Source organism: Lithobates pipiens, unplaced genomic scaffold, assembly GCF_037356315.1.
Source record: "Lithobates pipiens isolate NorthernLeopardFrog02 unplaced genomic scaffold, aLitPip1_a1.2 Scaffold_19, whole genome shotgun sequence".
Taxonomy (NCBI): domain Eukaryota; kingdom Metazoa; phylum Chordata; class Amphibia; order Anura; family Ranidae; genus Lithobates; species Lithobates pipiens.
In genome coordinates, this window is record NW_027507764.1 from 346,474,102 (window position 1) to 346,497,248 (window position 23,147).

General features: G+C 42.3%; 1 protein-coding gene across 1 annotated transcript in view; it reads right to left on the minus strand.

The window, feature by feature from the left end:
- Positions 1–23,147, minus strand: part of RBM22 (RNA binding motif protein 22) — a 29,913-nt gene that overhangs the window by 979 nt on the left and 5,787 nt on the right. The window contains exons 3-10 of the mRNA XM_077492150.1: positions 21,765–21,794; positions 19,108–19,240; positions 18,283–18,383; positions 17,747–17,919; positions 13,137–13,337; positions 12,880–13,044; positions 7,376–7,464; positions 4,471–4,593 (exon numbers count right to left, since the gene is read on the minus strand). Coding sequence (XP_077348276.1) covers positions 4,471–4,593; positions 7,376–7,464; positions 12,880–13,044; positions 13,137–13,337; positions 17,747–17,919; positions 18,283–18,383; positions 19,108–19,240; positions 21,765–21,794 — 1,015 coding nt within the window. The remainder of the gene's footprint in view (positions 1–4,470; positions 4,594–7,375; positions 7,465–12,879; positions 13,045–13,136; positions 13,338–17,746; positions 17,920–18,282; positions 18,384–19,107; positions 19,241–21,764; positions 21,795–23,147) is intronic.

Below are 23,147 nucleotides of genomic sequence, written 5' to 3' on the forward strand. Positions count from 1 at the left end.
GGACAGGCCATTTGCGGCGACAGGCACTTCCTGGTTTCATGGAACACACTGTCGGCTGGCATGATGTCACTTCCTGGATGTGGCGTGGATACATCGGCTACGTGTTTGCGGAGCAGTTTGCTAATTCTTCAGGCCCTGGGGGTGCCATTTTGGAAAAGAGCTTACATAGACACGACCGGGGTAGGGGCCTGCTAAGAGGTCCCGCCCCTGTATATGCACATATGGTGGGCTCTACTGATAATACAGGAAAATTCTAGCCAACACAATGGCTCAATGCAGAAATGGGGAAACTTAAAAACAATGCATAAAAAAATAATATCTTTGGATTAAAAATACAAAAAAAGAATGAGAAAAAAAAAAAATATGGATAAAAGTATATAGAAAATAAAAAAATATAGAAAACATCTTGATGATATTGTAAATATATTAAATTGCTGTGTGGATGGAAAAAGTGGTATACTGCATGATACAATATCATTATGCAGTATACCACTTTTCCATCTACACAGCAAATATAATACATTTAGAATTTCAAGAGAGAGATAGAGAGATAGAGAGATATTCTTTGCTTGGATTTTTAATCTAAAGATACGTTTTATGCATGGTTTTTGTTAAAGCGGTAGTAAATCCACTGAATTTTTTATTTTTTTTCATACCTGCAAGGGAAAAGGCATAATGAGCTAGTATGTACCGCATGCTGGCTCATTATGAAATACTTACCTTAGAACGAGGCCCCCCGACATCTCGCCCGATACACGTAGAGGGAGCTGACATGTTCCCTCGGCGTGTGTACCGGATATCGCGGCTCCGGCACTGTGAGTGGCCGAAACGGCGATATCGTCACTCCCGCGCATGCGTGCGGGACATTTCTTTCCGGCAGGAACCGGGGTCTGCCGGGCTTCCAGCCGAGCAACCCCTGTGCGCATGCACCGCTGAAATCAGTGGCTCATTGCCAGGGGAATATCTCCTAAACCACACAGGTTTAGGAGATATTCTTTTACCTACAGGTAAGCCTCATTATAGGCTTACCTGTAAGTAAAAGTGAAAAAAAAAAAAAAAAAAAAAGTATACAACCACTTTAAGTGTCCCCATTGCTGCATTCAGCCATTATGTTGGATAGAATTTTCGGGTGTTATCAGTAGAACCCATCAAATACACATATGCAGGGGCGGGACCTCTTCACAGGTTGCCACGCAGTTGTGTCTATTTAAGCCTTTTACCAAAATGGCGTCCCAACAGCCTGCAGGAGCACATGCTCTACAAACGTGTCTCCGACGTATCAGCGCTATATCCAGGAAGTGACGTCACGCCAGTGCGAAAGTGCGTACCATGGAACCAGGAAGTGTCTGTTCCCACTGGACCACCCGACCGCCAGCAGACAGCCTGTTCATCAGAGCTTCTATTGATGTGCGCCACTTCTCTTTCTTCCCCCCATGTTAAGACAGCCGATATGCAATGCCATAATTTTTATTATGCCTATGACCATTTACAATGTGCGAGTAATACTCGCTTCACCTCATTAAAGTGTATAAAGCTATACTTAGTTGGCGCATGTGTTCTCTCACTTTTTCTGCACAGCCAGGTCTGTTAAGGGAAACAAACATAACAGCAGGGGTGAACAGGAAAAAAAAAAAGACGATGAAAAACAAAGCCTGTGTTACATAGTTACATAGTAGGGGAGGTTGAAAAAAGACAAGTCCATAAGTCCAACCTATGTGTGTGATTACATGTCAGTATTACATTATATATCCCTGTATGTTGTGGTCGTTCAGGTGCTTATCTAATAGTTTCTTGAAACTATCGATGCTCCCTGCTGAGACCACCACCTGTGGAAAGAAATTCCACATCCTTACCGCTCTTACAGTAAAGAACCCTCTACGTAGTTTAATGTTAAACCTCTTTTCTTTTAATTTTAATGAATGGACATGTGTCTTGTTAAACTCCCTTCTGCGAAAAAGTTTATCCCTATTGTGGGGTGACCAGTATGGTATTTGTATATTGAAATCATATCCCCTCTCAAGCGTCTCTTCTCCAGAGAGAATAAGTTCAGTGCTCACAACCTTTCCTCATAACTAATATCCTCCAGACCCTTTATTAGCTTAGTTGCCCTTCTTTGTACTCGCTCCATTTCCAGTACATCCTTCCTGAGGACTGGTGCCCAGAACTGGACAGCATACTCTAGGTGTGGCCTGACCAGAGACTAGTAGAGTGGGAGAATTAACGTTTTATCTCTGGTGTTGATCTCGTTTTCAATGCATGCCAATATTCTGTTTGCTTCATCTACTAGGACCCCCAGGTCCCTTTCCATCCCAAATACCCCCAGAGGTTCTCCCCCCTCAGTGTATAGATTGCATTCATATTTTTGCCACCCAAATGCATTATTTTACATTTTTCTACAATGAACCTCATTTGCCATGTAGTTGTCCACCCCATTCATTTGTTCAGATCTTTTTGCAAGGTTCCCACATCCTGCAGAAAAGTTATTGCCCTGCTTAGCTTAGTATCCTCCGCAAATACAGAGATTGAACTGTTTACCCCATCCTCCAGGTCGTTTATGAACAAATTAATTAGGATTGGTCCCAGCACAGAACTCTGGGGGACCCCACTATCCACCGCTGACCATTCCGAGTACTCCCCATTTATCACCACCCTCTGAACTCACCCTTGTAGCCAGTTTTCAATCCATGTACTCACCCTATGGTCCATGACAACGGACCTCATTTTCTACAGTAAACGTTTATGGGGAACTGTCAAATGCTTTTGCAAAATCCAGATACCCCATGTCTACGGGCATTCCTTTATGGCAACTCACCTCCTCATAGAAGGTTAATAGATTGGTTTGGCAAGAACGATTCTTCATGAAAGTGTTGTAAATGTTAGTGACAGACTGCAAGCTTATCGGCAGCCTCTGCTCCTATAAACCTGTGCAACTGCCCACTCATGTACAAATGTGTGGTGTGTGAGATAGCAAAAAGCACCAAGAGGGCAATGAGTAAAGCAGAAGAGAATGACATGCACCTTTGTGGGCTTAGATCCAGGGCTAACAGCCATGGGTATGTAGTTAGTGGGGAAGCTGGGTTCAGAAGAAGAATAAAAGGATCAAAAAAGCTTATGTCGTGTCTCCCGAATCAGTGCATTTAATTTTTTTGACTAAGGTGTACCTTAAATATGGACGACACTCAAAATGTTAACACAAATTTATGTTAAATTGTATATAAAGGTTTTATTATTTTAATGAATTCTATGCATTAAAATAAAAAAAAACCTATGTGTAGCAGCCCCACCACCCCCCCCCCCCCAGAACCCCTCTAATTATCTACCTGAGCCCCTCATCTCTCCAGCGATGTCCACGATCCCCTCAGCCATCCAGGACACTCCTCTTGATTGGCTGTGAGAGAGCAGTGGAACCATTGGTTCCCGCTGCTGTCAATCAAAATCAGTCAGCCAGTCAGGGGAGAGGGGGGTGGGGGCAGGCCTGGGCTCCGTGTCTGAATGGATACACAGAGCTCTGACTCGGCTTGGGTGCCCCCTGTAGCAAGCTGCTGGCTAAGGGGCACTCAAAGGAGGGAGGGGCCAGTAGCAGCAAAGAAGGGCCTGAGAAGAGGAGCATCCAGGCTGTTCTGTGCAAAACCAATTGCACAGAGAAGGCAAGTATAACAAGCTTGTTATTTTATTTTTAAAACAAGCCTTTACAATCACTTTATCTTCTCTTATTTGCTCCCTTTTGGTTTGCCAAATATACCACAGGAAGAATTTTGTTAAACCTGTGCAATAAAAAATAATATTATATAATTTTATTACTGAGAAATTCAGAGTTGTCTGATGTCATCACCACTGTGTTAGCTTAAAGCTGTTCTAAAAAGGCAGAAGGTTTTATGCATCAAGATTAAAAAATCTTCTGTGTGCAGCAGCCCCCCTAATACTTACCTGAGCCCCGATCCAGCGATCTTTTACGAGAGTCTCGGCTGTCCCCGGGACTCTCCCTCCTCATTGGCTGAGAAAGCAGCGGGGGGTGACTAGGGCTGAGCCGTGGCTCGTGTCTGAATGGGAACCCAAAGCAACGGCTCTGCTTGGGATCAGCTATATTTAAAATTGAAAACAAACAAGACTTTAAATATCACTTTAAAAGAGTCCTCCTTGTTCTCATCGTGGACTACAGAATGATTAGCCTTTATGCTTATGGATATTCAAGTGTAGGAGTGGTTCAGTACTTCAGCCAAGTATACTAAGTAGGGTTGACAAATCTGTCCACAAAAAAAAAAAAAAAAAAAAAAAAAAAAAACAAACTGTGCTGTCAATCCATAATGACTAAAGCAGCATTTTCTACTCTTAAAACTGTTAACAAAAACCTTATAAACGCATATTAACCTAAAGCTTGTCTTACTTTACCAAACAAGTTATTAAAATCACTGATGGGTTTTTGGCTCATACTGAAATAGAAGCAGCCAAAAAAAAAAAAAACATTATTACCTGGAGGTGGTCCAGTTAAGCCAGGAGGAGGCAGTGCTATGTTAACTAAAGCAGGAGATCCATTTGGAGGAAGATTAAAGTAATTAGCAGTGGCTTCCTCTTCTGTTGGTGGAGGTGGCAAAGCTGTAGATAAAACAAATATTTACAGTATAAATAAAACCAAAGTAGATCTGCAAGGCTGGGTTATGTCAGTTTTCACATTGAATAAAAAAAAAAAAAAAAAAACAACAACTGTTCAGCAGTTCTGGTGCGTTTTTGATGCGAATTTGCAAGGCTCAGGACTGGACTTTTGTCACAGCTGTGATTTTAGTGCTGGCCAATACATAGTAAAGGGCATCATCTCCTGTAGTAGGAGACCAATCGGTGCTGAAATCCTCAACATGTGCGATTCAGAAGCATTCCCATAGAACTCAATGACCCTGGAATTTGTACCTGAACTGCAATTTAGTGTTCACAAAACGCACAGGACTCTCCGCGTTTTGTGAACAGCTTCAAAGGAAATCTTTTCACAGGCCACGTGAATCAGATGCGGTTCAAATCGCATCCCATTCATATATATAAACCGAGCCTCAACCAAATAACTATTGGCAAATAAAGTGAGAACAGAGGGGATGTATCAAACACTATGAAGCAGGGTTACAGTGGAAGAAAACCCTAACTATAACCATTCTTAACCACTTGACCTCCAAAAGGTTTTACCCCCTTCTCGACCAGGGCATTATTTGCTATTCACCACTGTGCTACTTTAACTGGCAATTGCTCAGTCATACAACTCTGTATGCAAATTTCATTTTTATCATTTTTTTTCCACGCAAACAGAGCTTTCCTTTGATGCCATTTAATCACTACTGGGACACACCTGAGTAGGCAAGCCTCCAAATAGCCAAAGTTCACCCACTTTCCTAAGCTGATACAAGAGCAGAAAGGCTCTGAATGCACAACTTTCCTTTTGTTTCTCATCAGGAAGTACAGGAGGCTACAGAAGGGAAGAACAAATGAGTTCCTGTGGTTCCATAAGTGCAGTTGTCTGCAGGGGATGGCCAAGACTGGTGTCACACAGGAACAGTCTGTCGGAACACGTAGATGGGTCAGTTCAGGCACAGGCAAAGATATGGTCAGCATATGAATAAAGGATTGGCCCAGGCAACAGGCAGAAATCTGGTCAAAAACCAGGAACACCGGTCTGGCGAGACTGTGGCTGGGTGGTGATTTTTAGAGAACCTCGACTGGCTATACCATTAGTGCTCGTTCACACGTGAAGTTGGGGGCAGTAAAACATTGCTGTTGAGCTGCGGTTTTACCACCCCTCAACCACTACCCCCTTCAGCTGTAGAGGCAGCGGCAGGGGGTGCACACATGCCTGCAAATGCTTTGTAGCTGTGGAATGAATTATAACCCCTTTTACACCTGCCAAGTGAATAAAGCTGCTTGTACATGGCCTATGGGGTTAAAAGCAGATTGTGAGAATTCGATGCAATGGGGTTTTATTTACTAAAGGCAAAACCACTGTGTACTATAAGTGCAGTTGCTGTAGAACTGAGGGAGGCACGCAAGGAAAATAAAAACATACACCTCAACCAGAATCATGAGGCCCCCCCCCCCCCCCCCCAATAGAAAACGGAGCTAAGAGTATCCCTAAAAGTCATATAGAACTTGGATGAAAAGCCATCCTGACCCAGGCATTTACCCACAGGGATAGCCGAAAAAGCAGCGAATAGCTCCTCTACAGAAAAGGGGGTCATCCAGCGAGTCTAGCGTCCGCATCGAGCATTGGCAAAGCTGTATCAAGAATGTAATCATGCAAGCGATCGTGAAAAGATGCCAAGGTATCGTCATGTGGATGGGGGACAGTTGTACAAGCATGAGAAATAATCCCGGAAAATGTCAAGTAGACGAGAGGGGACTGAGATCAACTTTCCTGAAAAAGTTTTTATACTGGATATAAAGGTCTGAGAAGAACAGGGGTGAAGAGAGCAAGCCAACGGTCGGCTGCATTAGTCACCAAAGCGGTATTTACTTAAAAAAACTAAACAAAACAAAAAAACTATTTTGTTACAGGAAACTTTGTACAATTGCAGTAATACTGATCTGGTGGCCGAGATATCTTTAATTCCTGAGAAGGAGATGTTCATATATATTTGTGACAGAAAAAAAAAAAACCCACACGTGTGCTGTAGTAAACAGAAGCATGTTACTGCAGTACACTAGTTTTCAGTGGTTCTAATGCAAGGCACTGGAAGCATCTTGGAGTTTAACTTTTTATGGATTCACACTATTGCGAATTTTCTCCCCATCCAATTCGCATAGCAGGAGATTGTGACCGGGTCAAACATGCAGCGGCTCCGGTGCAAATTGCATCTTTTGATCAGTTTCAGGTACAAATTCAGCCCAAAATTCGATGAAGGGAGACACCGGACCACCTTCCTCAACTGTGACACTCCCTAAACATAGATACCTACCCTCTATGCTTGAAGTGCCCTGCACCAACTCCTTACATTACCTATACTGAGATTTTACTGCGCAGATATCCCACAACAAATCATTTGTGTTGCTAACAAATCAGTTCTAAGAAATCAAGATCTCTTGTTCTCATTCCGTTCTGCAAATTATAGCTCTCATAGCGCTCTCTCTCCAGCCTGTGTGCAGTTGTGGCACTAACCCTGTCATGTGTATTTACTCCATTAGACAACCACACAATAATCTTCTTTGAAAACCAATGTTCTTATGTTGAGTATGATACTGTCAACCTTACATGTGCTCTATATAGACTGCAAGGGAAAAGCCACTAGATCTTTTCTAAGTATCCCCAGCAGTACTGTTTACTCAATTCCCTACAAAAAGCATAAAATGATCCAACAGGAAAAAAACATACTGACAAGATTTTGATCAAAATCAAAAATTGTACCTCCAGGGAGACCAGGGACAGGTTCAAGTTTCAATCCAGAATCCGTAACGCCTTCTCGTTCTCGCTCTTTGCCTCGGGCAGCCTGAGATCTACAATAACAAACAAAGGAAATCAGAACGTGTGACTTTAACCAAAACCAGGATGCTTGAACCAGCTGTTGATGGATTGCCATGCAAACTTAACGTGTTGTTAAACCCAAAACTGTAATATATTGCAGCTTATCAATTAGATGTGATGGTTGCATTCGTTTCCTCTCTTCACCTAATGATCTGGTCAGTAACAAATCTGCTGTATTACAGTGCCTCCACTCTAGACAAAGGAGCACAAGGGAACCTTTGGACAGCAGTATTGTTAATCTGGGGGGGGGGGGGGGAGGGGGGCGTTAGATGCATTAGCAGATTTAGATACACTAAGAAATTGAAGTTGAACTCTAGATAACACCTTTTAACCAGTTACAGCAAATAATCTTGTTCCTTTAGGATAAAAGTTTTACATAAAATAACTAAAAGCTGTTCATTATAAGCACCCAACAGTGGTAAATAGTTTGCCATAACCATCTAACTGCTAGATCTGCAGAAAAGCCTCTTCTATTGATCGACATACTGGCGATATCAGCAGGTAAAAAAAATAAAAAAATGAATGTAGCCATCACATCTAAGAAAAAAAAAAAAAAAAAATTGTAAACTGCAATATGTTAGCTTTTGGGTTTAATACCGCTTACCGTATATACTCGAGTATAAGCCGAGATTTTCAGCCTCTTTTTTGAGGCTGAAAGTGCCCCCCTCGGCTTATACTCGAGTCACCGCTGTCTGACTGCCCGAACAGCGTGTCGAGCAGACAGACAGCGGCCATTCTACCTTTCAAAAGCCGCGCCTCCGCCTCGGCCTCCGCCTGTGATAGGCGGAACACTCAATTTCCCAGCAGTCAGTGTTCCGCCTATCACGGACATCGGCTCATCCTCGGATGAGCCGATGTCCGTGATAGGGGGAACACTGACTGCTGGGAAATTGAGTGTTCCGCCTATCACAGGCGGAGGCGGGGCTTTTGAACAGGGGAATGGCCGCCAGGGCGCCGACGAAGAGCGGCGATCCTGGCATGGGACGACACGGAGGCTCGGGACGGGACGACACGGAGGCTCGGGACGGGACGACACGGAGGCTCGGGACGGGACCGGACGGAGGCTCGGGACAGGTAGGCTGGACACACAAGGCTGCACGGACACACACACACACACAGGGATGGATGGATGGATGGATGGACACACACACAGGGATGGATGGATGGATGGACACACACACACACACAGGGATGGATGGATGGATGGACACACACACACACAGGGATGGATGGATGGATGGACACACACACACACACACACACACACACAGGGATGGATGGATGGATGGACACACACACAGGGATGGATGGATGGACACACACACAGGGATGGATGGATGGACACACACACAGGGATGGACGGACACACAGGGATGGACGGACACAGAGGGATGGACGGACACAGAGGGATGGACGGACACACACAGGGATGGACAGGCATATCTCACCCTCGGCTTATACACGAGTCAATAGGTTTCCCAGTTTTTTGGGGGTAAATTGGGGGCCTCGGCTTATACTCGGGTCGGCCTATACTCGAGTATATACGGTAAATATGAATTACTGGAGTCCACAAATAAGGTTTAATTTTTTCCACAGCCCGTGTTAAAGGGGAGGGGGGCAGAGGCACTGCACATGAAATGTACTGGACTTTTAAAACAATTTAGAATTGGTATACTCAACTTCTAAATTACCTATCCCTTTGACCAAAACTAATCTCTGTTAACTTTGAAAACATGTTACATTGTCAGTATTTTTATTCTAAAGTGGCTCATGATGTAAAAACACATTTATAATCTCCTCCACATATTAATAAAATGATATCACTTTGTTTTTTGTGGACAAGTTAGTGTTACATTTTTAAAAATGTATTTACCATGAAAGATTTTGCCAACAATTTAAAGTCCTACTGAAACAAAGGTATTTTGCGGCAGCATGTCAAAATGGATATAGCAGGCTATGCATTCTGATGCATTTCCCACTGAACTGACTGGCCTTGGTTTAATATAAAAAAAAACAAAAAACACAAACACACATTAAACTTTACTTTAATACTGGAATCTTTCCTTTCAAGATGTTCAAGCATTTGTTACCCCAACACTTCATATATTCAAGATATGCGCCCACTGTACCATGTACTTGTATGAGAAAGTGCCCTATTCTCTTTGTATTGCTTCCTTTATGTGAAATCCTTGGTATTCCTGCTAGTCCCCTTGCTTTCCTATTTAACCACTTGAGACCTGCGCTATAGCCGAATGACGGCTACAGCGTGGATCTCCTTTGCCGGGACTACGTCTATTGACGTCGTCCCGTGCACGAGCGGCCTGCGTGCCCTGTGATCGGCGAGTCTATGAGACTCGCCTGATCACCTTACCCCGAGCAAGGGGGTCGATCCCGACCCCTTATCACGTGATCAGCTGTCAGCCAATGACAGCTGATCATGTGATATAACGGAGTCGGTAATCGGCTATTATTCCTCCTCGCGCTGACAGCTCGAGGAGAAAAAAAAAAGAAGCCGATCACCGGCGGCCGTGATCGGGACATCAGTGCCGATCACGGCCAGCCCTGCCAGTGCCCACCTGCCCCCTGCCAGTGCCCACCTGCATCCTCATCACTAAACATTAAAAAATAAGTGCCCCCTGTCAGTGCCACCCAGCAGTGCCCACAGTGCCACCCAGCAGTGCCCACAATCTGCCTCAACAAAGGTGCTGCACCCCAGTGCCACATATCCGTGCCCATCAGTGTCATCTACCAGTGCCCATCAGTGCCGCCCATCAGAGCCACCTATCAGTGCCCATCAGTCCGATCTATCAGTGGTACCCATCAGTGCCCCTTAGTGCCACCCATCCGTGCCATCTTTGCCCATCAGTGCCGCCTTATCTATGCCTATCAGTGCAGCCTATCAGTGCCCACCAATGCAGCCTATCAGTGCCCACTAATGCAGCTCATCAGTGCAGCCCATAAGTGCCGCCTCATCAGCGCACTTCAATGAAGGAGAAAAATGACCCGTTTGCAAAATTTTATAACAAACTAGGTATTAAACATGATTTTTTTTTTTTTTTTTTACATCTTTTTTTGTTTGTTTAGCAAAAAAAAAACTCCCAGCTGTAATTAAATACCACCAAAAGAAAGCTCTATTTGTGGGAAAAAAAATGATAAAAATTTCATTTGGGTAGTGTTGTATGCCCGCGCAATTGTCATTCAAAGTGCATCAGCGCTCAAAGCTGAAAATTGGTCTGGGCATGAGGGGGGTTTAAGTGCCCAGTAAGCAAGTGGTTAAAAACTGAGGACACGAGGCATGAGAGCACGCCATGATCAGTTCTCTAGCTATGCTGGGAACTCTGTGTACTCGCCTCCAATAATCAGACTTGTCCCTACACGCCCCCACTGCACGTAGCCATTCACTGGAAAGCTCAGTGTACTGCTGCTTCTCCTCTGACAGCTATTAGACCCCTTTCACACTGGGGCATTTATCAGGCGCTTTAGCGTTTAAAAAAAATAAAATAAAAATAATAAGTGCCTGAAAAAAGCCTCACCTATAATCCCAATGTGAAAGCCTGAGCGATTTCACACTGAGGCGCTGCACTGGCAAGGCGTCAAAAAGTCCTGCATGCAGTGCTGCAAAGAAGCTGCTTGCAGGACTTTTTGCGACGACCCTGGCTTTCACATTGGGATTGCAGATGACGCTTCTTTCAGGCTCTTTTGCTATTGATAAAAAAAAAAAATGTATTCAAAGTTTTGCCAGATACATAGTAAATGCATAACGTAGTCTTCAAAACATGAGCGAATTACTTTCTAAACTGACATGATTAGTCTGTTACCGAGGCTTGTAGCCTCTGATTATCTAATAGCTCTGTACCTTTTCTTTTATAACAAGCTAACTCAACTTTTGTGTACAAAGTAGCTGTCAGCTAAACATAGTAAATCGCATAGTAAACGAGAGTCAGGCACTTTTTTTAAATGCAATAGCGTCTGAAAAACACCCCAGTGTAAAAGGGGTCTTATGCAGCTTTTTTTTTTTTTAATCCTACAAATATGTTTTGGCCTTTAATTTTAAACTGAATGGGTTGTTTTACAAGGCGATTATTTACAATCACGTTAAGGCTACTCCATTTAAACCTAAATTAGCAATTTTGTGTTAAGAGCATTAACTATGCTTAACCAAGACCCTTAAGGAATGTGTTCATATTAAAATTATTTGTTACTGAAAACAATTTTAATTGGTGTACAAATAGGATAGTTCATATTGCGCAGGTGAAAACAATAAATGTAAATGACAAAAAAGCAGCTGGCAATCACACAACAGAACAGTATATGTAAAAAAAACATAAAACAAATTGCCACACTATGCAAGCGATATTAAATAGCAAAAACACATAAAATGACAAGTCAATCCAAAAAATGTCCAAAGATAGATAAGTGATAATGGCTTTAAAAATCATGTCCAAAAGGATAATGAACAACCATACACCCATGTGGTCGTTCATTATCCTTTGGACACAATTTTAAAGACTTTAACCACTTGCCGCCCGCCATATAGCAAAATGATGACGGCAACGTGGTTTCAATATCCTGACTGGACATCATATGACATCCGGCAGGATATCAAGCCGCTGGGGCATGCATGGAGGGGATCGTTGTTGCGGGGTGTCATTCTGACACCTCGCAACACTGATCTAGGTAAAGAGTACCTGTCTGTGCTGATCGATTATCAGTGCAGCTCCCCTGAGGATGCCCACACTGGACCACCAGGGACGCCACTAGGACCACCAGATATGCCAGTCAGTGCCCACAATGGATGCCAATCAGTGCCCACAATGAGCATCACTGATTGGTATCCATCAGTAACATTTATTAGTCACCATCGGTGCCCATCAGTGCAGCCCCATCAGTGGAGAAAAATTACTTATACAAAAAACAAAACAAAAAATAAAAAATCCCAAATTTTCGGTAATTTTTTTTATTCGTTAAAGCGGAAAATAAAAATCCCAGAGGGGATCAAATACCACCAAAAGAAAGCTGTATTTGTGGGAACAAATGATAAAAATTGTGTTTGGGTACAGCGTAATATGACCGCATAATTGTCAAAGTGCGACAGCGCTGAAAACTGGTCTGGGCAGGAAGGTGTATAAGTGGCCAGTATTGAAGTGGTTAATCAATCTTTCTTTAGACATTTTTTTGGATTGACTTATCATTTTATGTGTTTTTGCACTTTATCATCATTTGAATAGCGTGGCAATTTATATTTTACATGAATAAATATGTATAGTGGTAATAAAACAAAGATTCTAAGGCTCTACCGTACCCAAATCCACATCTAAAAATAAAATATGTATTGACTATAACAGTTTTATTACATTTTTTAGTGCATCCATTCCAAGGTCACTCACCTTCCCCACTTGACATTGAGTCGACGACCATTAACTATTAGCTTGTTAAAGGATTTCTCTGCTGCCGTTTCTGCCGACTGCCTGGTAGCAAACTGAATAAAGGCACACTGTTGTCGCTGAACTACTGTAATCGTTCGGATTTCACCAAATTGGTAAAAGTGATTTCTATGCAAGGGAAGAAAGTTAATTATTTTATTTATCAGTTATAGAAAACCACCAGGCTACATAAAATCTAAGACAGAGAAAGAAACACCTACCTAAGCTCAGACTCGCTGATGTTATCACCTAGGCCTCCGACATATAGAGTGGTGATGCTTTTATCTTCTGGAGGGTCTAGACGGGGCATTGTAGAAGCCCGTTTTAATAATTTGTCTGCTACAGGGTCATTAATACCATAATAACGGTCTTTGATATTCTGATCTGCAAGAGGGTCATCAGGATCTGTTGGTTTCTCATGCCTGCAAAAGAAAAAAACACAAGGTGTGAGAAAATGAAATCTGTTTTCTTGATTTTTTTTTTAAATATGTAAAGTACAACTAATGACTTCTGTATAACAGTTCAAACAAATCCCAAATCCATTTACTATGTAATGCTCAAGCCTCAAAGTAAAAACACAGATCCTTCCAACCTTCATCTGTGTCTTCCATAATCCCACACAATGCAGCAACAGAGGCAGTTCAGTCAAGGCAGAAAGCAGTGGATGGGTTTAGGTGTTGTCAGCCACCGATTAGCAAGCTACAGATTTGTGAAATCAGCACTGACAATGCTGATAACTCCTGCATTAGGTGGACTTCAGTGGCAGACTCAGATTTTGTGGGACTTTGCAGGCAGATTAGGTACAAATAAATTGCTGCAGCACATTTTTAATGGGAGGCCATAGTTCTACCAACGTCCAAACATATTTTACACTAGTAATGGCAGAGATCAATGACTTATAGCAGGACTGCGATATTGCGGCAAAAAAATAAAAATAAAAAAAGAGGACTGACACTTTGCAGGAACCAGTGACACTAATTGGAGATGCAGCCAAAACATATCAGCTGTAAAAAAGGTATTACTGGCATTTTCCCCGACAAGAGAACAGATGCTGATAATGGTGTCGAAACCGCATGCGATTTTACTGCAATTTTACTGTGCTTATGTGTTTTTTTTATAGGTCATATGACTCAAATACCGCATCAAAAACTTAACAAGGGTAGGTTATTGATGCATTCTTGCGGTGTTTTCAATGCATTTCAATGGGGAGTTGCATTTTTGGTGTGTTTTTTTTTTTTAACCAAAAATGTTAAAAGCAACATTTTTAACACCACAACAGAAGCGCAATGGACCAGTGTGACGACATACATAGAATTTGAAGTGATGCATTTTTCTTGAGCTTTTCTTGTGCTGAAAAGGTGCCAATAATGGCCAATAAATTCATTTAACCACTTCCCGACCAGCACACGACGATGTACGTCGACAGAATGGCACGGGCAGGCATATTGGCGTACAGGTACGTCCAATATTCAATGCCGCGCTGCCATCGGGAGCACGCCGGCGCGCTGGTCGGGACCCCCGTGAGTCCGGTCGCGGGACCTGCGGACTCGATCGCCGCGGGCATCCCTGCGATCGTCTCACGGAGCGGCCGAATGGAGGAAATGTCATGTAAACAGCATTTCTCCATTCTGCCTAGCAACTAGTGACGCTGATCTCCGCTCCATGTGATTGGAGCAGAGATCAGTGTTCACTAAATGAAAGTCCAACCCCCCCACAGTTCGTAACACACCCCTAGGAACACTTAACCCCTACACTGCCACCCACTGGTTAACCCCTTCACTGCCAGTGTCATTTACACAGGAATCACTGCATTTATATAGCAGTGATTACTGTATAAATGACAATTGTCCCAAAAAGGTGTCAAAAATGTCCGATGGGTCCCCCACAATGTCGCAGTCACAATAAAAATCGCTGATCGCCGCCATTACTAGTAAAAAAAAAAAAAAAAATTAATAAAAATGCTATAAAACTATCCCTATTTTGTAAACGCTATAACTTTTGCGCAAACCAATCAATAATCGCTTATTGCGATTTTTTTTACCAAAAATATGCAGAAGAATACGTATCGGCCTAAACTGAGGGAAAAAAATTTTTTTTTATATATTTTTGGGGGATATTTATTATAAAAAAAAGTAAAAAATAATGCGTTTTTTTCAAAATTGTCGCTCTATTTTTGTTTATAGCGCAAAAAATAAAAACCGCAGGGGTGATCAAATACCACCAAAAGAAAGCTCTATTTGTGGGAAAAAAAGGACATCAATTTTGTTTGGGAGCCACGTTGCACGACCGCGCAATTGTCAGTTAAAGCGACGCAGTGCCGAATCGCAAAAAGTGGTCTGGTCTTTGACCAGCAAAATGGTCCGGTCTGCAAGTGGTTAAATTGATATTAATTAAAAAAAGTCGAATTCAAATTTCAAATTTCATCAAGGCTGGAAAAGGACCAGGGGGTCCTAGTAGATGATAGGATCAGCAATGGCATACAATGCCAAGCTGCTGCTAACAAAGAAAACAGAATATTGGCATGCATTAAAAAGGGGATCGACTCCAGAGATAAAATGATAATTCTCCCGCTCGACAAGACTCTGGTCCGGCCACACCCGCAGTATGCTGTCCAGTTCTGGGCACCAGTCCTCAGGAAGTATGTACTAGAAATAGAGCGAGTACAAAGAAGGGCAACAAAGCTAATAAAGTGTCTGGAGTATATTAGTTATGAGGAAAGGTTGCGAGCATTGAACTTATTCTCTCTGGAGAAGACACGCTTGAGAGGGGATACGATTTCAACTTATAAATACTGTACTGGTGACCCTGCAATAGGGATTAAACTTTTTTGCGAAAGGGAGTTTAATAAGACATGTTGCCACTCATTACAATAAGAAAAGAGGTTTAGCCTTAAACGACGTAGAGGGTTCGTGCCTGTAAGAGCGGCAAAGATGTGGAATTCCCTTCCACAGGCGGTGGTCTCAGTGGGGAGCATCGATAGTTAAAAAAAAAAAAAAAAACGATTAGATAAGCACCTGAACGACCGCAACATACAGGGATATACAATGTAATGCCGACATATAATCACACACATAGGAGGTGAGGTTGAAAAAAGTCGAACTTATGTAACTAAAGGCATAGCGCCTTCCCCAAAATTCTCCCCCCCCCCCCCCAATACCTCTTGAACTGGTCAAGAGTAGAAGTATGTCCCTACCTCTGCCATTGGCAGCTTCGGTGGGGTTCGCCACTCCCGTGCGTAGTCCCTGTTCTTGGGCCTCCAACAGCGCTGTTAAGACTGGAAACCCCTTCTGTGGATCCTTTGGGATCTTTGTGCAGAGTTTCCTCATATGCTGGTATATGGTCTGGTGAACACAGGTGGATTTGCAGTAGGATCAAACTTCCCAGGGACCCAGCCTGCAGTTTTTTTTTCTTCCCCATTCTTCGTTCTAAAAGCGGGACTGCACTGTGGAAAAAAATATTAAAAGTCAGCAGCTACAAATACTGCGGCTGCTGACTTTTAATAAATGGACACTCACCTGTCGTGGGGTCCAGCGATGCCGGCAGCTGAGGCCGATCGATCGATCGCTCGGCTCTCGGCTGCTGCCGTCATTCTAGGTGAGGGAATCAGGAAGTGAAGCACTTCGGCTTCACTTCCCTACTGCGCATACCCGAGTCACGCAGCGCAATAGGAATTGTCCGTGTGTGTCCCAGCAGACAGCGCGCAGGGACAGGAAGAGGCATAGACTCCCGTGGGAGTCTATGCCCGGAAGTGGGTGTAAATACCTGTCTTTGACAGGTATCTGCACCCCCCTCCCCCCTGAAAGGTGCCAATTGTGAGGGGGGGGGAGGGTTCCGATCAGCAGAAGTTCCACTTGAGGGCGGAACCCCGCTTTAAGAGGGGGTGTGAACAGGAAGGTAGGAGGATGCAAAACAATTTTCCCCTTTCCCTCTCTCTTTCCTTTTTTCTCTGTCATTTTATTAGCCTTTAAGATTTCGCGCATGAGCAGCGCAGCTGGTTTCTACCCTAGATCCAATCGGGTTACTGGAAGGCTTCAGGCCCGTCTTGGGGAGTCTGTTCCCGTTTCCTCATGTGAGCCCTTACATGGTGGGACTGGAGCAGTGTGTGCCTCGCTCGGTGGGCAAGATAGGAGTGCCCGTGCCTCCCACCGCCCAGCCAGGGATTCATTACCAGAAGAGCCCTCGGACGAGTCAGACCCTTCTGGGTTCAGTTATTCTCTTGTGCAACCCTTCATTCAAGCAGTCAAGACTACTGCATGGGAAGATCTAGAGGAGCCACCACAAAAAGATATTTTCTCTTCCATAAAAATAAAACAGATGGCCTTTGCTTTGATGTGGGAAACTAGAGAGATCGAGGACGAGTGGAAAAAGACAGACAAGACATTTTCCTTAGGCAAGCTTAATAAATGATATCCCTTGGCAGAGTCAGACACACATTCGCTGAATTCCATGCCGGTAGTGGATGCAGCGATAATACGCCTTACTAAAAATATTACTCTGTCCATGGAGGGCTCCGCTTCCTTCAAGGATCCGCTGGACAGACGGATAGACCTAGAGGAGTTACTTGGCCGCAGGAGCAGCTTGCAAACCAGCCATTGCTCTTACTTCTGTGGCTAATGCCATTAGAGCATGGATGAAGAATATCAAAAACGACCTTACGCCAGGATGTCTTTAAGCACTACTCTTAGGGAAATTAACTTAGACTTGAAATACTGCAATGTTTATTAGACATTAGCAGTATGACAGATAATATATAAAGAAAGAAAAAAAAAAATCAAACAGAAAAGGTATTTTTTTTTAAACTAAAAACAAACAGCTTGGTATTTGTACTCACCTGTATGGACACTCCTCTCCTCTTTTACATTCTCCTTTTACCCAAAACGAACAGATATGTGGACGGTTACGTTTGTAGTAAGGGGTAGTACGAGCCAGTTTTAATAGCATGTCACTGCTTGACGTGGCTTTGCCTAAAGCTCCAATTGCGCGACTGCCATCAGAATTTGAAATCTATCAGGAAATAAAACCAAGGTTTTATAAGAGGGCAGAAAACAGGTCTCGCTCTCAAATTTCACTGAAAACACCATAACTTTGTCTAATGCAGATATTCTGTCTAGGGGTTCTAAGGCACAGTTACTATTTTAGCATCTATAAACAAAGGGTTGCAGATGCTGTTTTCTGTGATAAAAATCTCATGGTATGCCTGCAATAATATGTATTCATTTTTATCTGTTATGCACAAGTACTGTAGCTATCTTCCCCCCCCCCCCTTACTATTTTAGCATATTTCCATAAGTTAACCTATTTGATTCAGTCTTTTACAACACAGTTCTAAATATACATGCCAGTTTCCAGGATGTCTCTCAAACTGACCTCTCTCTCCATGTTCTGAGTGTAGTATTCTTTGTTCACATCAGACCTAGGCATGTCATCTTTTAGGGAAACTCCAGCATCGCGTACTTGAATTGGCAGTCCTGTAGAATATATATATTTTTTTGTATTGTACGTGAATAACATTTTACAATATTTATTGAAAATACAGTAAAACCCTATGCCATTGTCAACTAATAGGGAAGCAGCTACACAAAATCAAATAACTCTGCCAAATGTTGTATTCTGACTCTAAAAAGTCGATCCTAGTAATGAAAATGCAATTCATGTACTGAATACTAATTTCACACGTCTATATATTTTTCCCTAAATTTATATACAGACCAAACTGCAGCAAAAGTGTCAGTTAGGACAAGTTGTAGGGTTTTATACACATGGGCGAGTGCGGCTTACAACTAGTCACAAAAAACCAATGGCTGTGCACAGCTATACGCCAACACTTGCATACAGACACGTTTCTGGACAAAGGTAATGTGCATCCATGTTTGTACGTCAATACATACGTTTACACAAATACCAGCACATAACAGCATGAGCATACAAGTAGGCAGCCCCTGTGGCTCTTTAGTGGGAATTTTATGTTGTATGGTCTGCATGTAAAATGCAGAGAAAATGTATAGATAACCCAATTTGAAAGAATAGGAATTCATATACTAAATACAAGTATTAACCACCTACAATTATCAAAATACTATATTTTTCATGATATTTGCATGCTCAGAAACCATAATTTCCTTTTATATGCCCAAAGTAAGTAACTTCAGATTATATATAAACACTCAATCTTCTTGCTAAAGTGCCACTCACCATACTCCAGATCTAGTAGGCAGGTCTGACAGACATTTTTCAATTTGCTACATGTCTGGCATACCTCTGTCTTCTTAAAACGCATGCGCACACCTGGACACCAACGAAAAACTGTAAATGGTCGAGCACATATCTGAAAAGGCAGAAACAAGGCAGTTAAAAGCTGATCTGTTCCAATAGAAAAAAAAAAAAAAAAAAAAAACAGTTAAAATGTGTCTGGCAGTAATGGCTGACAGTTGTAGAAAATTACTGGAAACTGGCTTTGACTCAGCTTGAAGTGGAATTTTAGGCAAACGGCACATACATAGAGTCAAAAACAGTCTGCATTTTACCAGCCAATTCTGACACCTTAGGTTCTCTCTCCACATGTACTTTTGTGGAAAAACCCGAACCTGACCCATTTTTATTTGCACCCCGACCCAAAAGTATAGACGAAATATGGCATTAAAACATTGCAACAGGTTACATCTCAAAGCTCTTTGAAGTCCTTTGATGAATTAAAAGCACTGTACCAACTACCCAATTCCCACTTTTTTTTTTTTTTTTTATGAATTTACAACTACGACACGGTATTCAGGCTTAATTTGGCCCCAGGCACATTTCCCTAGAAGCTAGTGATATGGAATAATTGTTGTAGGATGAGGACCTGGTCGAGCCGTTGTCCACTATACAAATATCTTTTTCCAGAAACGATTACACTGATACATCCTTGTAAAGCAGCTTGGGAAGTTGTGGCGCCTGGCCTAGATCGTGAGGAGTGGGAGGACGTTTGGGAAGCTCCCTTTACCAGATTAGTCTCCGCTAGGGGCCGTTTAAAAGGCTTTAAATTTATTCATAGGGTCTATATCACACCTGCGTGGCTAAGATATTTGGGAACCAATCCTTCCTTTGCTGGTGATTTTCCACACCAGATGCAGATTTCATACATGTTTTTTTGAACGGTCTGGTTACAGGTCCCTTATGGAGGGAGGTTTTGGCATGCAGCACTTCTATAACCAGCATTTATGTTTCCCTCTCCATAAAAGTGTGCTTATTAAGTCTGGTTGACTCACTTGCCACTACTAAAGCTATACGTACCCTCCTTACGCTATTATTGTTTTATGCCAGGAAGGTGATTATACCATCTTGGAAAAAAACGTCACCACCCTCTGTGGCAGCATAGAAATCATTGGTGAACAAAGCAGTCCTTTTGTATAAGGCCGCTTAAGCAAGTAGGGGTGCATTTACTAAGTTTGATAGTGTGGATGGAGTGGGTGGTTGTCTTCTACAGATACTGTTTCTGACTAATTACTGTATGTTATATTTCCCTGATGTTTTTTCATAGCTCTAAAGTTATTCTGACTGGTGGGAGTGGGTGAGAGATGGGTGTTGAGATATTATGCGTTTTCTGCAGGGAGTGACATGGGGGGGGGGCATTTCACTGGCCTTGTTTTTTTTCACCTGGTTACGTGATTTAAACACTGGCAACCTTGATGAGGAGTACTGTTTTTACTTTTAGTTTTTCTTTTTGAATTTTGTATGCTTGTTACCTGGCAGCTTTATGATGCAAATTTCTGTATACCCTTTAACCACTTGCCGACCACCCGCCACAGTTATACTGCACTGACAAACCAATCAATGTTTATTTTTTTTACCAAAAATATATAGCAGATACATACTGGCCTAAATTCACGAAGAAATTACATTTGTTTTACTTTATTGCAGAAATTTTTTTTCCCCAAAATTTACGGTCTTTTTTTTGTTTATAACGCAAAAAATAAAAACCGCACAGGTGATCAAATACCACCAAAAGAAAGCTCTATTTGGGGGGGGGGGGGGGGTTGGAGGTAGTACAGCATAGATCTGTAGCTGGGCATGAGAGGATCTCAGTGTGACAGCACTGGATCAGCTGGATGTGCGAGTATCTGAAATGTGCAGATACCACCTAAAAGGTAAGCGGGGGTACAATTAAAAAAATAAAAGAAAAAACATGGAGAGAAAGTCAGCAGGGTACAGATTTGCTTTAAATGGTGAAATCCTACCCATTCTTTTCTATTTCTATTGCTGTCTGGGGAAGCTGACTATAGCAGCAAAAGTCACTGAATACTATAGCAGCAAAAGTCACTGAATCGTAAACAGGTCTGCATCCTATTTGTGCTATGTTTATGCTTTATTCTCTTTTTTTTCTGTTTGTTTGCTCTAGTGGCACGTGGTTACGTTTCTGGTTACTCTGCATGCAACTTACCTACTTCTTAAACACTGTCTTGTCACCAGAGTAAGAAATAAGTAGATCATGGGAGACCTTATCTTATTATATAACAAGCGCGCTATATGAACATACCTGTGAAACTACCGGAAACTACAGATGCGATTTGCACTTTCTCCTTAGAGAAATGTCTTTATTTTGTGAGCTCTTATTTTATTCTTACTTTACGTGTGATAACATTTACTTCTGACATGCTATGCTGAGTGGAGGATGTTCGCTGAATTTTGTAACCTTTTATACTTGTGTTGTATGAGAAAAATAGAGATTACATAAAAAAGAAAGAAAAAAAAAACCCTTTCATGAAAAGTTACATCATTTAGCGACAGTAATAAGACAACCTGCTGCATGTAATTATCAGGATAAAAAAAATGTATAGGATGCATTCATAATCTGTGAGTGGATTGCATCTTACCTTGCATTCTTTTCCATACTTCTCTTTGGTCTGAAAAAACAAAACAAAAAAAAATAAAAATAAAAACACGACACCTTAAAATGAATAGAAGTTAAGATTGCAGCAATGACTAGAATCATGCAGCCTTCAGTTTACTACAAGAATGGATCTGTGCAATAAACTCTTAATTTCAGACCTGTTTCCATTTCAAACCAAAATATTAAATACTAATTACCTATTCCAGGAAAAGGATTTGGCAAACCTTAAAAGGAGAAATCCAGCCAAAGCTTGTTTGGCTGTACTTCTATGGATCACAGGAGTGCAGTTAATTTTGCCTGAAGTCCGCTCTCTGCTGAAGTCACGGGTGCCAGTCCAGGCACCGTTACATCTGGAGAACGGAGTCTGGATCTGCCAGGTGCCTGGACTGACACCCGTCTCAGCGAGAGGCTGAGAAGGCCGTTCTGCCCTCTCTACAGCTCAGCGCTCTAATGAGCGAGGAGGGAGATGAGCAGAGAGCTGTGACTGACAGTCTACCAGCTTTCTGCCGGGGAGCTCTGAAAACTGAATTATCACCGATGTTCGATCACTTGGTTCTCAGTGTGGAGGCGCCAGAGGACCAATGCTGCATCCACCTAGGCAAGTATGATTAGGGGAAAAAAAAAATGCTTTACTTCCCTTTTAAAATTAGAGCATGCTGTATTCTTCTGCCAACCCAAAAACTTTTTTGCCATATTCATATCAATAAATGTGCCTTTCTTAGACCTTAAAGTGTTACTAAATCTGGGACCATACATTCACTATATCTGGTCTCCCACAGTATACAGAACATGGAAATGCAATTATTTTAGTAAATATAAACTGTTAAACTGCTCATCAGCTGTATATAGCAGGACAATTGTGTGACTCCTATCAGTTCCTGGTTAAAGTTTGTAGGAGGCGCTTTCATACTGCACCAAGCTGTCCTATCAGGATCCTCTGTCTGGGCAGAGCTAATCACATGCACTCTCCCAAGAAAAAAAAAAAACGGGAAAAAAAAACACACAACTCTCTCTAGCAATACACACTAAACTGAGCATGTGCAGCCTGACTGTCTTCTCTTCTTCCACTGACTCCAGAACAGGATAATCTGTCCATAAGAGATCTAATAGCCTTTTTACACAATGCAGAGGAACCCCTTAGGTTCCACAGCAAATGTATGCGTGCTTTAATGCACAGACTGATTTTACTGTTGTGGGTCTAGTTTTTACACTGTAAGGTGTATGGGGGAAAAAACAAAAACACACACATTCTCTGAAACTGACAAAAGTATAGGCATTCATTATTGTTTCTTACATATTTAACCACTTGACCTCTGGAAGGTTTTACCCCCCTTATGACTAGGGCATTTTTTGATATTCAGCACTA